This window comes from Protopterus annectens, chromosome 8.part1 (genome assembly GCF_019279795.1).
Source record: "Protopterus annectens isolate FY-2018-M chromosome 8.part1, PAN1.0, whole genome shotgun sequence".
Taxonomy (NCBI): Eukaryota; Metazoa; Chordata; order Ceratodontiformes; family Protopteridae; genus Protopterus; species Protopterus annectens.
Genome location: NC_056742.1, coordinates 527,521,665 through 527,543,070, shown reverse-complemented (window position 1 = coordinate 527,543,070; position 21,406 = coordinate 527,521,665). Strand labels below are relative to the sequence as shown.

General features: G+C 40.4%; 1 protein-coding gene across 3 annotated transcripts in view; it reads left to right on the top strand.

Annotated features, from left to right (window-relative positions):
* Positions 1-21,406, top strand: part of DUS2 (dihydrouridine synthase 2) — a 1,571,638-nt gene that overhangs the window by 981,604 nt on the left and 568,628 nt on the right. For all 3 annotated transcript variants that reach the window (XM_044082049.1, XM_044082046.1, XM_044082048.1), the window contains one exon: positions 9,271-9,439. In XM_044082049.1, coding sequence (XP_043937984.1) covers positions 9,271-9,439 — 169 coding nt within the window. The remainder of the gene's footprint in view (positions 1-9,270; positions 9,440-21,406) is intronic.

Sequence of the window (21,406 nt, the reverse complement as noted above, 5' to 3'; positions counted from 1 at the left end):
CCACATCCTTCAGTGCTTCAACATTACGTAGAAATATTTTCCACTTGCCACTTAAAATATTTTTATGTTTTGGCTATCTACTGAATTCCAGACCGAAGTAGGTGTTTACCCATCCTTTAAGTCTCTCTGTCTGTCCTGTTTAAACTATGAATTAATTAACATAAGCAGATATTGTGTCTACATTTTTTCTTTTGCCTCTATAAAAGTATGATCTATGTTAGCTGTGTCATATCCTTATCTGAAAAAAAAAAACACTTTTTAAGTTGGTAGTTTATTGCTAAACACAATGTCTTCTGTTCTTAATCTTGGCACCTTGTAGCCTGGCACTATGTATGATATACGTCAGGTGTCAACTCTTAGCATGTATGTCTGCATCACTAAAGGTGGGTTTTCTGTAGATTTTAGACTGTAATGTGCCTATTTTATTATTCTTGTAAATGGTAACATCTAAAACATTGATATGAGTTTTTGACCAGATACCTGAAAACATTAGGAAGTTGTGGACTTGTTTATTTGTACCACAGGTTTAACCAAATCATTGAATAATGTGTTAAGCATGTAAGTAATCCAGGTAGTCATTAAATACTGCTTATTTACATCTGCTGCAAAGCTGTGTCAGCACTGTAGTTTGTAATGTATCGGCCTGTGCATCAGTGCTTTGATCTGCATGTATCCCAAACTGGTTTGCTGTAGTGCGGGCTTCAGCATCACAGTGGTTAACTTGTTTCTTATTTTGATAACGTCTTTCTTAAATGTGTTGCATACAATGAGTGTTAAAATGTCCTTCTGCCTATATTGCATCTTGTTTCTAAACTTTGCACATTCAGTGGTGTACATATATGGATTATGCTTCATAATAATATCTTTGTATGACTATCATTGTTCAACCTGTTTTGTATAATGTGTAACTCTACTGTATATTAGATAATGTCAGTACCTCTCAACTGCATTATCCCCGCACTGTAGATCTCTGTGGTACACTGCACTTCATTGTAACACCATTTACATCCATGCTGCATCTGTGTTGTACATTGTGTGTCATTTCTGTGTCATGCAATTTCTGTGTCATGCATCTGCATTTCCCCTGCACTGTAGATCTCTGTGGTAAACTGCACTTCATTGTAACACCATGCATGTCTGTGCTGTACATTGTGTGTCATTTCTGTGTCTTACATCTGCATTACTCCTGCACTGTAGATGCACTGTAGATCTCTGTGATACACTGCACTTCATTGTAACACCATGCATATATGTGTTGTACATTGTGCATCATTCCTGTGTCATGCATCTGCATTATCCCTGCACGGTAGATCTCTGTGGTACACTGCACTTCATTGTAACACCATGCATATGTGTGCTATGTCTGTGTTGTACATTGTGAGTCATTTCTGTGTCTTATGTCTGCATTATAACTGCACGTTAGATATCTCTGGTACACTGCACTTCATTGTAACACCATGCATATCTGTGCTGTATCTGTGTTGTACATTGTGTGTCAGTTGTGCGTCATTTCTGTGTCATGCATCTGCATTATCCCTGCACTGAAGATCTCTGTTGTACACTGCAATTCATTGTAACACCATGCATATCTGTGTTGTACATTGTGTGTCATTTCTGTGTCATGCATCTGCATTATCCCTGCACTGTAGATCTCTGTAGTACACTGAACTTCAGTGTAACACCATGCATATCTGTGCTATATCTATGTTGTACATTGTGAGTCATTTCTGTGTCGTACATTTGCATTATCCTTGCACTGTAGATCTCTGCATTACACTGCACTTCATTCTAACACCATGCATATGAGTGCTATATCTGTGTTGTACATTGTGAGTCATTTCTTTGTCATGCATCTGCATTATCCGTGCACTGTAAATATCTGTGGTACACTGTGCTTCATTGTAACACCATGCATATCCGTGCTGTATCTGTGCTACACATTGTGTGCCATTTCTGTGTCATGCATCTGCATTATCACTGCACTGTAGATCTCTGTGATACACTGCACTTCATTGTAACACCATGCATATCTGTGTTGTACATTGTGTGTCATTTCTGTGCCTTGCATCTGCATTATCCCTGCACTGAAGATCTCTGGTACACTGCACTTCATTGTAACGCCATGCATATCCATGCTGTGTCTGTGTGGTACATTGTGCATCATTTTTGTGTCATGCATCTACATTATCTCTGCACTGTAGATATCTCTGGTACATTGCACTTCATTGTAACACCATGCATATCCATGCTGTGTCTGTGTTGCACATTGTGTGTCATTTCTATATCATGCATCTGCATTATCCCTGCACTGTAGATCTTTGTGGTACACTGCACTTCAGTGTAACACCATGCATATGTGTGCTATATCTGTGTTGTGTATTGTGTGTCATTTTTTTGTAGTGCATCTGCATTACACCTGCACTGTAGATATCTGTTGTACACTGCACTTGATTGTAACACCATGCATATCCATGCTATATCTGTGTTGTACATTGTGCATAATTTCTGTGTCATGCATTTGCATTATCTCTGCACTGTAGATCTCTCTGGTACACTGCACTTCATTGCAACACCATGCATATCTATGCTGTATCTGTGTTGCACATTGTGCTTCATTTCTGTGTTGTACATCTGCATTATCCCTGCACTGTAGATCTCTATGGTACACTGCACTTCATTGTAACACCATGCATATCTGTGCTGTATCTGTGTTGTACATTATGCATAATTTCTGGGCCTTGCATCTGCATTATCCCTGCACTGTAGATCTCTGTGGTACACTGCCCTTCGGTGTAACACCATAAATAGCCATGCTATATCTCTGTTGCACATTGAGTAATTTCTGTAACTTGCGTCTGCATTATCCCTGCACTGTAGATCTCTGTGGTACACTGCACTTCATTGTAACACCATGTATATCCATGCTGTATCTATGTTGCACATTGTGGGTCATTTCTGTGTCATGCATCTGCATTATCCCTGCACTGTAGATCTCTGTGGTATGCTGCACTTCACAGTAACACCATGCATATCCGTGCTGTATCTCTGTTGTGCATTGTGCTTCATTTCTGTGTCATGCATCTGCATTATCTCTGTACTGCACATCCATGTCATATCTGCTATTTATAGTGTTTCATTTTAGTACCCAGACTTCTGCATTACTTCTGTACTGTGTATGTGTGCTTTATCTGTACTTTACAGTCTGTAAGTCTAAGTTATACCTGTGCTCACATTGTGATTCATTTCTGTAATGTATATCTGCATTACCTCTGTATGAACTAGCATCACCATTAAGTACCCTTTTCAGTGATAGCCTAACAACAGGCTTTGTTCCTGTGGAATGAAGAACAGCAACAATTATTCCCCTCCACAAAGGTGGCCTATCAACAGACCCAGGTAATTACAGACCCATAAGCCTGGCCAGCCTCATCCGTAAGGGCCATGGAACATGTCATTATTTACCTCATAAATAAAGACATAGGTGACCTCCAAACCCTGGATCCTACCCAATTCGGCTTTGTCAAAGGCAGATCCTGCCTGTTAAATCTAGTGGATTTCTTTGAAAATGTGACCAGGCCTATCAAGGAGGGTAGATTTGTGCACACAGCATACCTCTACATGGCAAAGGCTTTCAACACAATCCCACATTCAGGCATTACCAGTATCCATAGCAAACTGAATGTAAACACCTTCATTGTAAGATGGGTTGCCAACTGGCTCACAACCAGGCACACACTATCAAAGTGAGTGACTTAACAACCAGCAGACATGTTACCTGCAAAGTGCCATAGGGGTCAGTGCTGGGCCCCCTACTGTTTGGAATACACTTCTCAGAAGTTCGGGTCAAAACTAAGGGGTTGTGGCTGACCGAGTTTGCAGATGACTGCAAACTAGGTACAATCAGTGAATCGCCAAGTGATGTCAGTATATTCCAGGAAGGTTTCACACAGACCAACAACTGGTGTATTAGTCACGGTCTCAAACTGAATGCAGAGAAATGCATCATCGTTCCCTTTGGCACAAACAGTGTCCCTTCACACTACCAAATCAACAACAATACCCTAAGTACCAATGATGTGGTAAGGGACCTGGGATCACAAGTTGACTGCAACTTTAACTTTGACCATCTGTTTACTGTAGTAAGGAAGGCTTTCTACATAGCACACTTGATTAGTAAAGGCATTGCCTCAACAGCAAAAGAGGTTATAATCCCTCTATACTTGGCAGTAATCCATCCCGTAATTGAGTATAACACCCTGTTCGACATGTACCTTACAAAGCACCTGTAGCAACTGGAGAGACCTCAAAGGTTTCTAACAAAGAAAATGAAGGGGCTCTAGTATGTGCCTTACATAGACCAACTAAAGTCCCTGTCACTATACTCCATGTCATATAGACTTCTTGGGGAGACCTTTGCCTGGTTTCTGGAGCAATCTAAGACCCAAACCGAATTAACTTGCTGCATATCAGTAAATCAAACAGGACTAGGGCTACCCATTCCAGGGGCATAAATATGACCTGCAACTTAAATAGAGCATGCTGGAGGAACAGATTTATCTCCTAGCAACTGCCACATCTTTGGAACAGGCTACAAATTCATGTGAAACAGAGCACCTCTATGACACTGTTCAAGAGGAACCTGGACAAGTGGATGGGGTACCATAAATTCTTACTGGGGATGATGCCCACAACCCTCCTGGACTATCATCACTGAATGCAATCTTGGGTATTGACTACCATTTTCATGGTATTACATTGGGATGAAACAGCCAGGCTTAAAATGACCTCCAGGTCGATAGCCTAGTAATCTCCTATGATTCTATGGTACATCTTTATATCTGTGATTTGCTTTGTTTCTGCGCCATGTATCTGCATTACCTCTGTAAGTGTTACATCATTGTTGTACATTCTATATATCTATGTCAAATCTGTACTGCACATTGTGATTAATTTCTCTACCATGTATCTGCAGTACCTTTGGATGGCACATTTGTTTTGTCTTTGTTGTACATTTTGCTTTGTTTCTGCACTGTGTATTTGCATTGTTTATACTATATATTCTGAATATTCATGTCATATCTGTCCTGTACATTGTGCTTCATTTCTGTATAATGTGTTTGCATTACCTGTGTACAGAACATATGTATTATTTCTGTGTTGTGTGTTCTGCACATGTGTTACATTTGTGTTTTTCATTGTAATTTGTTTCTGCACCATTTATCTTCATTACTTCTGTATAGTTCATCTGTGTTGTACACTATACTTCATTTCAGTACCATGTATCTGAATTCCCTCTGTAGGATACATCATTATGTCCGTACTTTGTTTCTATGCTCTGTATTACCTCTATGCTGTACATGTGTGTTACATTTATGTTCTACATTTTGTGCATATGTGGTTTTATCTGTGCAGTACATTGTGTTTCTTAATTACCTTTGTATGGTATGTCTGTGTTATGTCTGCATTATACACATTCTATACATCTATGTTACATCTGTGTTGTACACTATGATTTGTTTCTGCACCATGTATCTGCATTATTTCTATGTGGTACATCTGTGTTATTCATTCTATACATATATGTTATTTCTGTGTTGTACTTTTTGTTTCTATAACATGTCTCTATACCACCTGCGCACAGTACATTGTTTTATTCATGCTTTGTATGCTCTGTACACCTATATCTGTGTTGTACTGTGTTTTGTTTCTGTACCATGTATCTGGATTACCTCAGTACAGCAGGAATGTGTTATGCATTATGTACATCCGTGTCATATATCTATTGTATGTTATGTTTTGTTTTGGTAATGTGTCTCTACAGTACCTGTGTACAGTACATTGTCTTGTGGCTATTTTGTACATTCTTTACATATTTGTGCTGTACCATGCTTTGTTTCTGCTAAATGTATCTGCTTTACTTCTATACAGTATGCTTGCGTTATACATCTCTATTATATCTGTGTTGTTTTGGGTGCTGCCCTCCAGTACCTGTACGTACCCATTATGTTGTGCCTGTTGTATCTGTATTGTGTATTTGCATTACGCCTGTGCTGTGTGTTATATCATTGTTGTATATTATCGTGTATTTTTTAGTATCTACTGGGTATTTCGAGATATCACTGAAAATGTTCACATGGATTAGTGCCACCACATAGCTAATAAATTAGTTAATTTAAATAAAGCACCTTAACAAAGAGCCTAGTTAGTGTTCGCATCAAAGCAGTAAAAGCAAAGATTACAAGATTTTTTTTTCTTTTCATCAGTATTATATCTTATATATCAATTACCAACAACATCCTAAAACAGAAAACATCCTAAAGTCCAAACCCACCTTTAAATTTCAAACTGTCTCAACCGACTATATTCAATCCTTACTGAAGAAACTAAAACCAACTACTCTCTCTGCTGACCTTCTCCCAGCTGATTACTTACAAAAAGCTGCTGATGTCATAGCCTACCCCATCTCGATACTCATCAATCGTACCATAGTTGAATCCACAATCCCCTCAATATGGAAATATCCCATGTAATACCACTCCATAAAGGTAGCTCATCTACAGAACTATCAAATTATAGGCCCATATCTATACTGTCTCCATTAGCCAAAATCATGGAAAAGTGCATACACAAACAACTACTCTACTATCTTACCCAGAATAACCTGCTAACTAGTTCTCAACATGGCTTCCGACCCACCATAGTACAACCACTGCCTTCTCTCTTTTACTGACTCCATTAACCATAACCGAATGAGAAAAGAATATCATCAGCTCTCTTTCTTGACCTATCAAAGGCCTTTGATATGGTGAACCACCAGCTACTTCATAACACCCTAAAAAATCTCCACTTAGATAGCAAACTCTGGCCTGGTTCCATGCCTATCTCTCTGATAGGCAACAAGCGTACTCTGGCAGAATAAGCTTTCTAGTCTCCTACCCAACACCATAGGAGTTCCCCAGGTTCTATACTGGGACCTCTTCTCTTCTCAGTCTTTATAAATGACCTCTACAAAGCCATCCCTGATGCCACCTGCATACAATACGCAGATGACTCGACATTAGTTTGTTCTGATCCATCTCTTGCTGACCTCTTAACTAAAACACAATCCTGTTTTACTGCAGTTGAGACCTGGCTATCGGGGCGTCAACTGATTCTAAATCAAAGAAAACCAAATTGGTTCTCTTCTACCCTGCACAAAGTCCACACCCACATCCTTCACTATACATTCCAAAATGGAACTATTATCTCCCAGGCGCCAATACTAAACTATTAAGGTTACCATTGATAATAAACTTAGATTTGATATACATATCAATCAGACTATTAAAACTGTTAACAAGAAACTCGGGACACTTTATCGCATAAAACCCTTTCTTACTCCATGTGCAAAATGGCCACTGCCATCTCACCTTCTCTCTACCCTCCTGTATGCCTCATCTATACTTACGAATCTTAATGTATCTGACCTTAATAAACTATCATCTTGTTATAATCATATAGCCAGATTTGCAACAGGGATGCCTTATAGAACCCATCACTGTACTAACCTACAAAACCTGGGTTGGATTGAATTCCCAAACCTTCTCCAGCAGAGCCAACTAATCCTGGCTTTTAAAATTCTGAAACAACCTGACAAAACTCCTGCACTGACAAAGTTGATTACACCTTACAACAATCTCAATAGTTTACGCTCCTCAAACAAACTCCTAGCTCATACAGTCAAATCCAATAATGCAGGGGGTGACGCACTCTTTGCCAATGCCATTGGAAAAAAAATGGAACTCCCTCCCCCCGTCTCACCATCATTTTCTCACTAAACCTATTCAAAAAAAGATTAAATCACCATCTCAAATCTCATTGGCTCTGCCAGTGTGCAAGTCCGGATTAACTCTCCCTTAGCTAGTGAGCATCTTCTTTTTTCAGGTCTAACCTTTTAAACCTAAATGACCTCCCTCTCTTTCTACCCCTCCTACTCCCCCCCCCTTTTTTAATTCTGGCTATAAGTAATCCTTCATGGTTAGACTAGTAAGAGAAAAATCATGTTGTAGTCTGTGTCTGTTATTTTTCTCTTAATACTTAGCCTAGTCTATGTTTTTAATATACTTTATAGTAGCTTTTCCTTTGTTAAACTACCAAATGAGACTAATTTGTATTCTATGAACATGTAATTACCTACTGTTAATGTGGAGCTTTTCTCCCCGGGCCTCCGCTGAAAATGGACATGTATCCAGTCGGACTATCCCGGTCAACAAATGTAAAATAAAATAAATAAATAAATAAATCTGTGTTGTACATTGTTTTGTTTCGGCAATGTCTCAATGCTACCTGTGTACAGTACATTGAGTTATGCCTATTTTGTATATTCTGTGTACCTGTAACTGTGTTTTGTTTCTGTTCCATGTATCTGAATTACATCTGTAAAGTATTTCTGTGTTATATGTTCTCTACATCTGTGTTATATGTTGTTTTGTTTCTGTAACATGTCTTTACACTACCTGTGTACAGTAACATTGTGTTAAATTCCTTTTGTACATTCTGTACACCTGCATCTGTGTTGCACTGTACCGTGTAGCTGCATTACCTCAGGAATGTGTTATACATGCTGTATATGTGTGTTATGTCTGTGTTGTACATTGTTTTGTTTTGGTAATGCGTCTCTACAGTACCTGTGTACCGTACATTGTGCTGTGCCTGTTTTGTACATTCTGTATACATGTATCTGTGTTGTACTGTTTTGTTTTGTGCCATGTATGTGCATTACCTCTGTGCAGTATATCTGTGTTATATATTCTGTACATCTGAGTTATATCTGTGCTATACATTGTCCTTTGTATCTGTATTGTGTATTTGCATTACGTCTGTGCTGTGTGTTATATCATTGTTGTATATTTTGTAAATCTGTGTTGTATATGTGTGTTATAATTATGTTTGCATTTTGCACATCTGTGTTATATATGTGTTGTACATTATACGTCATTTATGTAGTATCTTTTCTGGTGACTCAAGATATCACTGAAAATGTTCACATGGATTAGTGCCACCACATAGCTAATAAATTAGTTAATTTAAATAAAGCACCTTAACAAAGGAGCCCTAGTGTTGTCGCATCAAAGCAGTTAAAAAGCAAGAAGATAGAATTTAGGTGTTGAAGTCATAAAGTCATTCAGTCAAACAGCTAATGTTCATGCAACTGAAAGGATTAAATGAAGGAGAATGTACATTGTTTAAAAAGAATGAAAGATTACAAGATTTTTTTTTCTTTTTCATCAGTGGTGGGTCTCATGACTACATTAAAGAATTTTCTGACCTGGAGACTTTTAAACAGCTAACAGGTGCAGCTTCTGTAATGGTGGCACGTGCTGCTATGTGGAACCCCTCTATTTTTAGGAAAGGAGGACTTTTACCTTTGGAGGAAGTTATGAAGGAATACATCAAATATGTAAGTCTCCTACATTATTTGAATGCTTTACAGAAATTAATTATAATATACAGTATGGATATAACAGATATGCAGAATGTACAACAAAGATACAACACACAACCAGCTTAGTTTACTATAATTGTAGAAAGATTACTGCTCTGCAGCCTAGAACTCTATTCACTAAAACTTCAGATGCGGACTCCACTAACTTCCAAGCCCAGCACTCCCTTTATTATGAATTCCTAACTCTGAAAGTAAGCTGCCCACTGATGGCCCTCTGGACTTTCTGCTAGACAAGTAACTGCAGTTATTCGTAAAATCTCACTCATTTTATCAGTTTAAATGCATTTTCTTGCATTAAATTTTTTAAATACTCGGTGCTAAGTGTCTGCTTGAAAAACATTACTTTGTATATAGCCAGATGTGCAACTTTATATCGAAAACAAGGTGAGTATTCAGATTTAGTGCGTTAAACCTTCTTTTAACAGTAGGTGTTCAACTGGAATAACCGTTTTTGCTTTTTATTCATGATTCTTCATTCCATTGTGTATTGTTATTTGTGTAGATAGTAGTGATTGGCATTGCCAAGACTTTTTCTGCAGTAGTATGCAAGTTTCCCCATCCGCATAACAGCAACAATATGGTGATGTAGCTGCTGACTAACCACATGAGCATTAAGGAGGCAGTCAACAGGACTCTGCATATGGAGCCGTTTACTGCTCTCCAAGCCAGGATGGTTCCCCTTTCTGACTGATTCCTATGTTTTAGTATTCAACTGCACATCTAAACAGACCTCTCACAGTACTGTCTCTGTATGTATGCATGCTGTAGACTGCAGGGTTAATCCAGAAATCAGGCGCAATCAGCTGCAGCAATTCCTGTTTCTTCATGTTAAACTGTCTCATGTACGATTCTGTCAGACTTGTCTATGATAGTGACTTCATTACCACATCTTGTTATGAAACGTAATTTGTCCTCATCTTTAAATACCATTTTCTTATAGGATGTGTATATTTGGGGTGATATTCTGTATGTAGTCCACAAAAAGGGCCACACTTGATGCAGTGACAGGGCTGTATTACTTTTAACCAAGCCTGTTGCTGTTACTCAGGATGTATGCAGGTAGACAGTGCTGTGTGAGTGACAGTAATAGTTCAGTTAACATGCAGGAATGTTCTGTAGCACGCCTGACATCAGTGCAGTGTGAGTGACAGTAATAGTTCAGTTCAAAGGCAGGGATGTTCCGTAGCATGCCTGACATCAGTGCAGTGTGAGTGACAGTAATAGTTCAGTTCACAGGGATGTTCCGTAGCACGCCTGACATCAGTGCAGTGTGAGTGACAGTAATAGTTCATTTCACAGCCATACAAAGTAACAGGTCTTCAGCAAATCAAAGAACTTAGATGAAAGGCAGTCAGAATTCCAGGACTGGTGGAGAGAGCCAAATAAAATAGAACTATGGATAAATTGAACTATATGATGAAATATAATCGACACACAGGTCTTGTTAAGCAGATAATTAAAAAGAACTGGACTATACTCACATCCAGTCAAGAAGTGGTTGATCTAGTAAGTGAGACACCACATTTTGTTTTTAAAAGAGAAAAGAATTTCAAGCAACATTTATGTTATAAGGATATAAGGAGAGATAATGTGCTACAAAAAAAATAATAAATTCAGCACTAAACCATGTTATAACTGCACACTTTGTGCAGATATTAATATGGACTTAAGCTTTATACACCCAATTAGTCAAAAGCTATTTTAATTTAGAGCTGCTGGAATATGTGGCACAGAAAAATGTGATTTATTTTGCTAACTGTATATGCTGCCAATGTTTTTATATTGGTAAAACAAAAAATTAAGAGAGAGAATAAGTGCACATTGTTCTGACATTCGTAGAAATGTCCTTACAAATGCTTTGGCTAAGCATATAGCAACTTTAGGTGCTGAGCATAAATTCCAGTTAAGAATTTTGCAAGTTGTGTTTAAAAATAAAAATGGGGGTGATTTAACAAATAAAACGGAGATGGCTGAATATAAATGGATTACTTTTTTTAGAGCTGACCATATGCCAGGTCTGAATGTGAATAATAGTATAAAACCTATTTTAAAAGATAGACATGACAGAATATAATCCTCAATGAGGCTTAGTTTTAAGGGAACTTTTATAAGACATGGGGTGCTTTAATGATATAATTGCTGCTATTATTAAGTTTGTACTTTGGCTGTAGTTCAGTTCACAGGCAGGGATGTTCCATAGCATGCCTGACATCAGTGCAGTGTGAGTGACAGTAATAGTTCAGTTCACAGGCAAGGATGTTCCATAGTATGCCTGACATAGGCATTGCACAGTGGCTAACTAACAATGCCTTACCCAGGCCTTAATTGTTGTTTGTCTTTTCAGCTTTTCCCGGTTAGGGGTTGCCACAGGGGAACTCTGGTCTGCTAATGATTGGCAGTAGAGTTTTATGGTGCCGAGTTGCCAGCCCAACGCCCAACCTTCAGCGAAGGCACACCCATTTACTCATGTCTTTCGGAAGCCACTCGACCGCGGGGAGGACATGCAGACTCCACACAGAAGGCACTCCAGCCATGAATCGAACAGGAGAACCTCTTACTGTGAGGCAACAACGCTACCGCTGTACCACCATGGCTTACCCAGGCCTTGATAGTGCTGACATTGTGATGCATGTGTCTGCATCCACATGACTTCCAGATACAGAATGGGAATAGTAACAGTCCTTCAAGTAACCCACTGTTCTTGCTGTTTGTGCAAAGCTGCTTCTCTCAGCGAATCATATCTCCCACTCCTACATACCATGAAGCTTTGCTCATGTGTTATGGTTTACATTTCAACAAATGAAGCCATGCAGGACGGCACTGTTACGCAGACACTCAGAAAGATACAGTTCCATAATAACTTCCTGCCCAGAGATCCAGGCTACCATGCTGTGACCCTTTCCCCTAACATTTGTTGGCTTTTCAGGGCCCCAGTAATTCATGTCACTACTGGACACACAGGATGCGATGTTGTGCATCCTGCCTGAATAACAGTTTGTGGCTTAAGTGATCCCGGTGTTACATGTATGAAGCATGCAGAGTCTACAGCTGTTACTGTGCTTCTATAATATCCCCATGGTACTGTCCAAATGCCCACAGCCCTATACCTTACCAAAGGTGCACAGGCTGCCAGTGCTGTGCACTTCTGACACTTAAATTACTCCAGCCCTTATAAGGATGCTTTTATGCCTCTCCTAAAAATTCTTGAATTCAGTCACTGCTTCTGCCCCAAGTCAGCCTCCAGCCAAAGAGTACAGGGTACGAGAGAGCGCTGTGCTAAAAAATGGATGAGGAGAAGGAGACACATTATAGAAATGTAAGTTAAGTAGAAGTGTTTTTTTCAAAAGGTGATGAATGCTTGACCCACCCTTTGGGCAGATGTAGTGGGGTCAGCAGCTTTCTAAGGTTAATTTCTGCTCTTTTGTTGGGTCTTGTATGATATGTACACCTAAATATCTTATATGCTTTTACACCAGAGAAAGAAGCCTAAATTACTATTGATTTGATTGTTTTTTGCTGTTTTATTCATGATCTCTGTATTTAATGGATTATCTCTGAATCCTGACGGCCCAGCAAACTCTTAAGTATATTCTGTATAGTTACAATTGAAGATTAAGAATCAGATGGGAGAGAGGGGCAGTCATTATAAAACAGCTTGATTTCTGAAGTCCTGTTTTTTTTTAACATTTTTGTATTTCCACCTCTGTATTACAGATGTCTTCCTTATCTTGCTTGCCACTGATTTTTAAGTAATAAAATAACAGGAAGAGAGCACCATAGTCTTATTTCTGCTTCCAAAGTAAAAGAGAGATGAGGTAGAACTGTTAATTCAAATGGAAGAGAGTACAACACTGATAAAATGGCTTTTCCACTCATAAGGGTTGGAGATTATATGTCACTGTGTAGAAAAGTAAAAACTGTTGGAGGCATTTTCAAAGTTGTTGTCAGCTGCTTGCCAAAAGGAATTGTGATTATTGCTGATCTATAAATAATTATATAAGATTCAGTCATTGTTTGCTTTGGATCTCCATTCACATAACTGGACCTCTTGCATAAGAACCCATTGTCTGATCCAGTGGTGGTGTCCCTTGATTCCAGTAAGGGTCTGTTATTGTTTCAACCAGTAAACAAAGAGAGTTAGAGCCAAATGGTTGACTGGAAGAAGAAAAGTTATACTTCAGCTACCCTGGCTATTAGTGGCCTTAAATACTAGTCTCATATGTTGAAGTTTTAAGAGTCCCTCCCTACACAGTTGTGCCTGAAGGAGGAGGGGATAGCATTAAGGACCTAACAGAGGAACTGTTTGACCTATGCATCGTTTCCCAAGTCGCTCAGCAGTCTCTGAAATGGGGTTATGATACAGTTGATGCATCATACAGGCCTGCTAGTATGGGGCCTGTCACATGAGACATGCCTGAGTGAGGACACAAAAACTCCCAGTGCAATTAAAAGAAGAACTCCTTAATGTTCTGGTTAAGCAGCTTATGTCAGAGTTGCACTCCAGAGAAAGTGTTCAAAAAATGGAAGAAACCATGTAGTCAAGGATCTTTTTCATACCCCTGTACCAAAATATTGTATGGATTATCTCAGTAAGAGTTGACCATCCTACTCTAAGCAGGACAACGGCAAGCAAGGAAATGGTGAAAGGGCCCTGTACAAGAAAAATGGTAGTCAGGCCACAGGGGGAAACTCGATAGCCTTCAGAACCATGGAACCCAAAGGGAACTGCTATGATTTACCAAAGCGCATTACCAACCCCAATCCCAAAATCCCACCCTAACCCACTCTCACACCTTCCTAGTACCCTTTCACCTCTTCCTATAAAGATAAGAGGCAGGCTGAACCAATTTGTACAGCAGTGGGAGGCCATCACGTAGGACAGGTGGGTCATGCAGATGTTAAAGCAGTGGAACAGACTGTATTTCCAAAACAAAACCAACATTTCTAACCATTCCGCCTGTCCGCAAGGATAAAGTGCAACTTATTTCATCCCTGCTAAAAGACTATCCCAGGGAACTATAGAAGGGATACCAAAAAGAGAGGATGGTACAGGTTTCTACTTCAGTATTTTTCTTTTAGCAAGAAAAGAATAGACATATAAACCCATTTTGGACCTGTTGAAATTAAATACGTTTCTAATGGTTCCAAAATTCAAAATGCTTACCTGGCAGAGCCTTCTACATTTATTCCTATTGCAAGCTTACATAGTCACCATAAATGTAAAAGATGCCCATATTCACATCCTCATAGCCAGGTAGACAGGATGATTTTTTAAGTTTAAAGTGGGGAATTTATATAACCAGCTCACCTGTTTGGCTCGTTGACTTGTCTACTGCAGCCAGGATCTTTACAAACCACCTGTCTCCAGTAATTTCTTGTCTCCTACTCACAGTCAGTCTTCATGACATTGCATGGATATACTGAAAGCTTTGATACATTTTTCAACTTGACATAGTAGTAGCATAGCATCTCCCAACATCCCCAACTATCACCACCACTATGCCTAAAAATCAGTTCTTTTTCTCAGGTATCCATATTACATTTCTACGCTATTTCTACACAACCAGTTGACTGGCAGAAAATTTGCAACAAGAAAACATTTTGCTAATACAAGTCATTCATCATAAACCCTCCCACCCACCTCCTGTATTCTCTTTTATTTGCAAAATAGCTGATTACATTTTAACATTTGTAGAAACCTTAGTTTGTCCTATCTTAGTGAGCATTTAAGTCTTAATGTCTCGCAAACTGGTTAAGCATGCGTGGCTCAGTGGCATAGAGTTATGGAGCCCTCAGTGTGACACAGATGATAGTTATCAGCTCAGGCAATGGAGAAGTTGCATGAAGGGGTGGGAGTGAGTGGCTTGTGTCAGCTGCCCGGCCTTGGTAGGATAGTTGTAGATTTCTACATGTAAGTGTGTGTTTCCCATTAGAGACTGGACAGCATTTCTTATTTGGAAAAAAAGTAGGAATGGTGATCATGTGGAAGGCTGTTTTGGCTATTCTTTACCTGGCAGAGGAGTGTCCATATGTTTCAATGGATATAGCAGGATTTTGCCACCTTCACAAGAAAGGAATATATAGTTTAGTGGGACATGGGTCAGGGGAAGATGTGAGTAGTGGAAATCATGGAGTATAAAAAAAAAAAATGTTTATACATTTTACTTTTCAGTGTTTATGTTTGCATTTATTTATTTTTTTATGTATGCATGTATTTATTTATTTAATAAATTTGCTTATGTTTTATAACCCAAGTTATCCACTAGGCCAAGATTAATTTCCATTTGGAAGACTGGGGATAAAAAGTTACTACAGCTTTGAATTGTTTTTATAGTACAGAAGTCGAGATCATAAAACTTAAATGACAGCAAGTTTTTACCTAAAATAGGTTTACGTCACAAAGGGTACGGGACTTTTTTCCGGAGTGCGCCAGCGACTGGCCTCTTGGTGCAGGTGGCCTCACGATATTGGCCTTCTGGGTCCTATCATTGAGCCAGTTGGCTATCCAGCAAGTGATAAAAGGGTTTAAATCTAATTTAGTGAGCTTGCCTATAACGCCTGAGTAAGGTATTGTATCAAAAGCCTTGGCCAGGTCGAGGTAAGCTGTGAGCAAAGTCTTTCCCTCATCTGTTGCTTTGATGACCCTCTCAAAGTAGTCCAGTAGATTTAGTAGGCATGACCTTCATTTAACAAAGTTGGACTGTAATGGGTCCAATGTTTGCAGGTTGCCTATGTCCTTGTTTATCATGTCCATGATGATTTTTTTCATGGCATTACATATGAGGCTGGTCAGACTTATGGGCCTGTAGTTACCCAGATCTATGGTTGGACCTGTTTTATGCAGGAGAATGACTGAAACCATTTTCCATTCATCTGGCACAAAATCTGACTGTAGGCTGCAGTTGAAAAGTGATTCATGTGGACCAGAGAGGTCATGTTTAATGTTATTTAGTAAGCATCCTGGGATGCTATCAGGGCCCATCGGTACAGTACTTTGGGCCTTGCAAAGTGCGTTGATGACCTGTTCCCTTGTAATGTTTAGGAGGATTGTGGTATGCAGTATTTCCTTTGGATTGTTGGGGGGAGGTGGAATTTGACCTGAGCCTGTCAGCCAAAAGGTTGGCAGTGGCCACTGGTTCAGTGTGGCTGATGCCATTTAAAATAAGTTTTGTGCATGTTGCATATTTCCCTTGAGATTACGGACATAGCTGTAGAAAGTTTTGTGGTTGCTCTTTGCCTGAAAATATATTTTTCTTCAAATTTAGCTTTTGAAGTATTTTATCTGCTGCCTATTTAGATTGGTCAGGGGGCTTTTAGTATGTTGGGCCTTGTTCCTCCTATGCTTGGCCAAGATTTTTTTCTTTTGTTTTATAACTGATTCCACCAGGGTGGCTTGTCCTTTGAGTTTTTCGTATTCTTAATGTGAACGGTCTTGGCTTGCTCTATAGCTGTACAGGGATTTTGTAAATAACTTAGCATATGTTATGATGTTTACTGGGTTTGGGGTGCATGGAATTTAGCCAAGGTGTTGCTTAGAGAGAGTTTAGCCTTGAAATTGTTCCTAAAGATGTTTGATTTAGCTGGGTCGCTGTATTTAATTTTTATTCCAAGCAGTGCTGCCTTATGGTCAGATCTGATGAGCAAGGACATTATATTGGGTGGAGAACACCATTCCCCCATGTTTGTGAGTACAGGGTCAAGGAAGTTCCTACCCCTGGTAGGAGAACAAACTAACTGTTCCAAGATGTTGGCAGTAACAAAGTTTAGGAATCACTGGGGTTGTGCATTGGAAGGTAGCGTAGGATTCCCCGTCTATAGAGGGGTAGTTGTGATCCCCTATGAAGATTTTTGGGTTGAATGGTGAGGGCTTCTAGTACATTAAGATAAGAAGTATGGATTTCCGGAGACATGGAAGGGACCTATATCTTGCAATGATATGGTACGAGAGTTGCACATGTGAGCTCCAGTGGGTCGTATGCTTTAATTAGTCTGAATTTGAGGTTGTTTTTAATATAGGCTGAGACTCCTTCACCTTTAGTTCCCTGCTTTGTGGTAGCTGGTCTAAAAGTGTGAAAAGGTTTATAACCTTGCACTACCAGGGTACTCTCCATGACTTTAAACCATGTCTCCATTACTACACAGACATCTACACTCTCCAGGAAGAGGAAGGCTTGCAGGGAGTGGAGTTTCTTGTTAATACTTCTAGCATTGTGCAGTACCACCTTCAGATATTGTTTCTTAGGTGCAATTAAGTTAGATGGTTAATTTGTTTGGCATTACCTAAAAAGGCACTATAGGGGTGGAAAAGGTCTTTGCCAGTATCCAAAAGACTAGAGGGGATAAGTGCAGACCATCCCTTGTCTGTCAAGCATGTCGACCCAGGCCAGAAAATTTTGTACACCATTGGATCAACATCATAAATTAAGCCAATTGTTAAAATAAATAATTTTCTGTTGGTAACATGGCATTATCCTTGAAGAAAGAAGTAGGGTGATCAGTGCTAGTTTCATACCTGTTGCTATCAGGACATCATCCTTGGAGAAGGTAGTATGGTGCTCAGTGCTAGGCTCATACCTGCTGGTATCATGGCATCATCCTTGGATAAGGCAGTATGATGCTCAGTGCTAGGCTCATACCTGTTGGTAGCATGGTATCATCCTTGGAAGATGGTAATATGGTGCACAGTGCTAGGCTCATACCTGTTGGTATCATGGCATCATCCTTGGATAAGGTAGTATGATGCTCAGTGCTAGGCTCATACCTGTTGGTAGCATGGTATCATCCTTGGAAGATGGTAATATGGTGCACAGTGCTAGGCTCATACCTGTTGGTATCATGGCATCATCCTTGGATAAGGTGGTATGATGCTCAGTGCTAGTCTCATACCTGTTGGTAACATGGTATCACCCTTGGAGAAGGTGGTATGGTGCTCAGTGTTAGGTTCATACCTGCTGGTATCATGGCATCATCCTTGGATATGGATAAGTATGGTGCTCAGTGCTAGGCTCATACCTGTTGGTAACGTGACATCATCCTTGCAGACGGTAATATGGTGCTCAGTGCTAGGTCATACCTGTTGGTGTTATGGCATCATCCTTGGAGAAGGTAGTATGGTGCTCAGTGCTAGGTTCATACCTGTTGGTAGCATGGTATCATCCTTGGAAAAGGTAGTATGGTGCTCAGTGCTAGTCTCATACCTGTTGGTATGATGGCATCATCCTTGGGGAAGGTAGTATGGTGCTCAGTGCTATGTTCATACCTGTTGGTAGCATGTTATCATCCTTGGATAAGGTAGTATGGTGCTCAGTGCTAGCCTCATACCTGTTTGTATCATGGTATCATCCTTGGAGAAGGTAATATGGTGTTCAGGGCTAGGCTCATACCTGTTGGTAGCATGGTATCATCCTTGGAGGAAGATAATATGGTGCTCAGTGCTAGGCTCATACCTGTTGGTAGCATGGTATCATCCTTGGAGAAGGTAGTATGGTGCTCATTGCTAGTCTCATACCTGTTGGTATCATGGCATCATCCTTGGAGAAGGTAGTATGGTGCTCAGTACTAATCTCATACCTGTTGGTGTCATGACATCATCCTTGGAGAGGGTAGTATGGTGCTCAGTGCTAATCTCATACCTGCTGGTATCATAACATCATCCTTGGAGGAAGGTAGTATGGTGCTCAGTGCTAGGCCTATACCTGTTGGTATCATGGCATCATCCTTAGAGAAGGTAGTTTGGTGCTCAGTGCTAGTCTCATACCTGTTGGTATCATGGCATCATCCTTGGAGAAGGTAGTATGGTGCTCAGTGCTATGTTCATACCTGTTGGTAGCATGTTATTATCCTTGGATAAAGTAGTATGGTGCTCAGTGCTAGTCTCATACCTGTTGGTATCATGGTATCATCCTTGGAGAAGGTAATATGGTGCTCAGTGCTAGGCTCATACCTGTTGGTATCATGGCATCATCCTTGGAGAAGGTTGTATGGTGCTCAGTGCTAGGTTCGTACCTGTTGGTAGCATGGTATCATACTTTGATAAGGTAGTATGGTGCTCAGTGCTAGTCTCGTACCCGTTGGTATCATGGCATCATCCTTGGAGAAGCTAGTATGGTGCTCAGTGCTAATCTCATACCTGTTGGTATCCCATTCGGAATGTATCTGACCCGACACTTGCAGCAGCTGGAGAGGCCACAAAAGTTCCTCACCAAAAGGATAAAGGGTCTCAAAAATCTGTCCTATGCTGCCCGACTGAAAGAACTCCAGCTCTATTCAGTCACTTACCGCTTGCTCAGAGGTGACCTTTGCCTAACATACAAGGCCATGTCAAACCCAGATTTGATGAATATGCTTCACCTCAAAAAATCTAGATCCATCAGAGCCACAAGGGCGGGAGACTTAAACCTCGACACAGCTATTAATAGGACGTGCTGGAGGGATAGATTCATCACCCAAAGACTCCCTATGCTGTGGAACAAAATCCCGGCATGTGAGGCAGAGCACCTCGCTGGCCTTGTTCAAGAGAAATCTTGACAAATGGATGGGAGATCGCAGATATACCCCAGGGATTACCTCAATGTCACTGCTCGACAGAGGCACAGCAAAATAATGGGTATAGTTCCCCATACTAAAGGGGTGGCGTAAGCCACAAAACGATGGGCTAGGCTTGTAAATGCCCTCGGGCAGATAGCCTAGTATGAACCTATGAACCTATAGTATCATCCTTGGAGAAGGTAATATTGTGCTCAGGGCTAGGCTCATACCTGTTGGTATCATGGCATCATCCTTGGAGAAGGTAGTATGGTGCTCAGTGCTAGGTTCATACCTGTTGGTAGCTTGGTATCATTCTTGAATAAGGTAGTATGGTGCTCAGTGCTAGCTTAATACCCGTTGGTAGCATGGCATCATCCTTGGAAAAGGTAATATGGTGCTCAGTGCCAAGTTCATACCTGTTGGTATCATGGTATCATCCTTGGAGAAGGTAGTATGGTGCTTAGTGCCAAGTTCATACCTGTTGGTATCATGGTATCATCCTTGAATAAGGTAGTATGGTGCCCAGTGCTAGGCTCATACCTGTTGGTAGCATGGTATAATCCTTGGAGGAAGGTAATATGGTGCCCAGTGCTACTCTCATACCTGTTGGTATCATGGCATCATCCTTGCAGAAGGTAGTATGGTGTTCATTGCTAGGCTTATACCTGTTAGTAGCATGGTTTCATCCTTGGAGAAGGTAATATGGTGCTCAGGGCTAGGCTCATACCTGTTGGTATCATGGCATCATCCTTGCAGAAGGTAGTATGGTGTTCATTGCTAGGCTTATACCCGTTAGTAGCATGGTTTCATCCTTGGAGAAGATAATATGTTGCTCAGTGCTAAGTTCATACCTGTTGGTATCATGGTATCATCCCTGGATAAGGTAGTATGGTGCCCAGTGCTAGGCTCATACCTGTTGGTAGCATGGTATAATCCTTGGAGGAAGGTAATATGGTGCCCAGTGCTACTCTCATACCTGTTGGTATCATGGCATCATCCTTGCAGAAGGTAGTATGGTGTTCATTGCTAGGCTTATACCTGTTAGTAGCATGGTTTCATCCTTGGAGAAGGTAATATGGTGCTCAGGGCTAGGCTCATACCTGTTGGTAGCATGGTTTCATCCTTGGAGAAGGTAATATGTTGCTCAGTGCTAGTCTCATACCTGTTGGTATCATGGCATCATCCTTGGAGAAGGTAGTATGGTGCTCAGTGCTGGGCTCATACCTGCTGGTAGCATGTTATCATCCTTGGAGGAAGGTAATATGGTGCTCAGTGCTAGGCTCATAACTGTTGGTATCATGGCATCATCCTTGGAGGAGGTAATATGCTGCTCAGTGCTAGGCTCATACCTATTGGTATCATGGCATCACCCTTGGAGGCGTTACTATGCTGCTC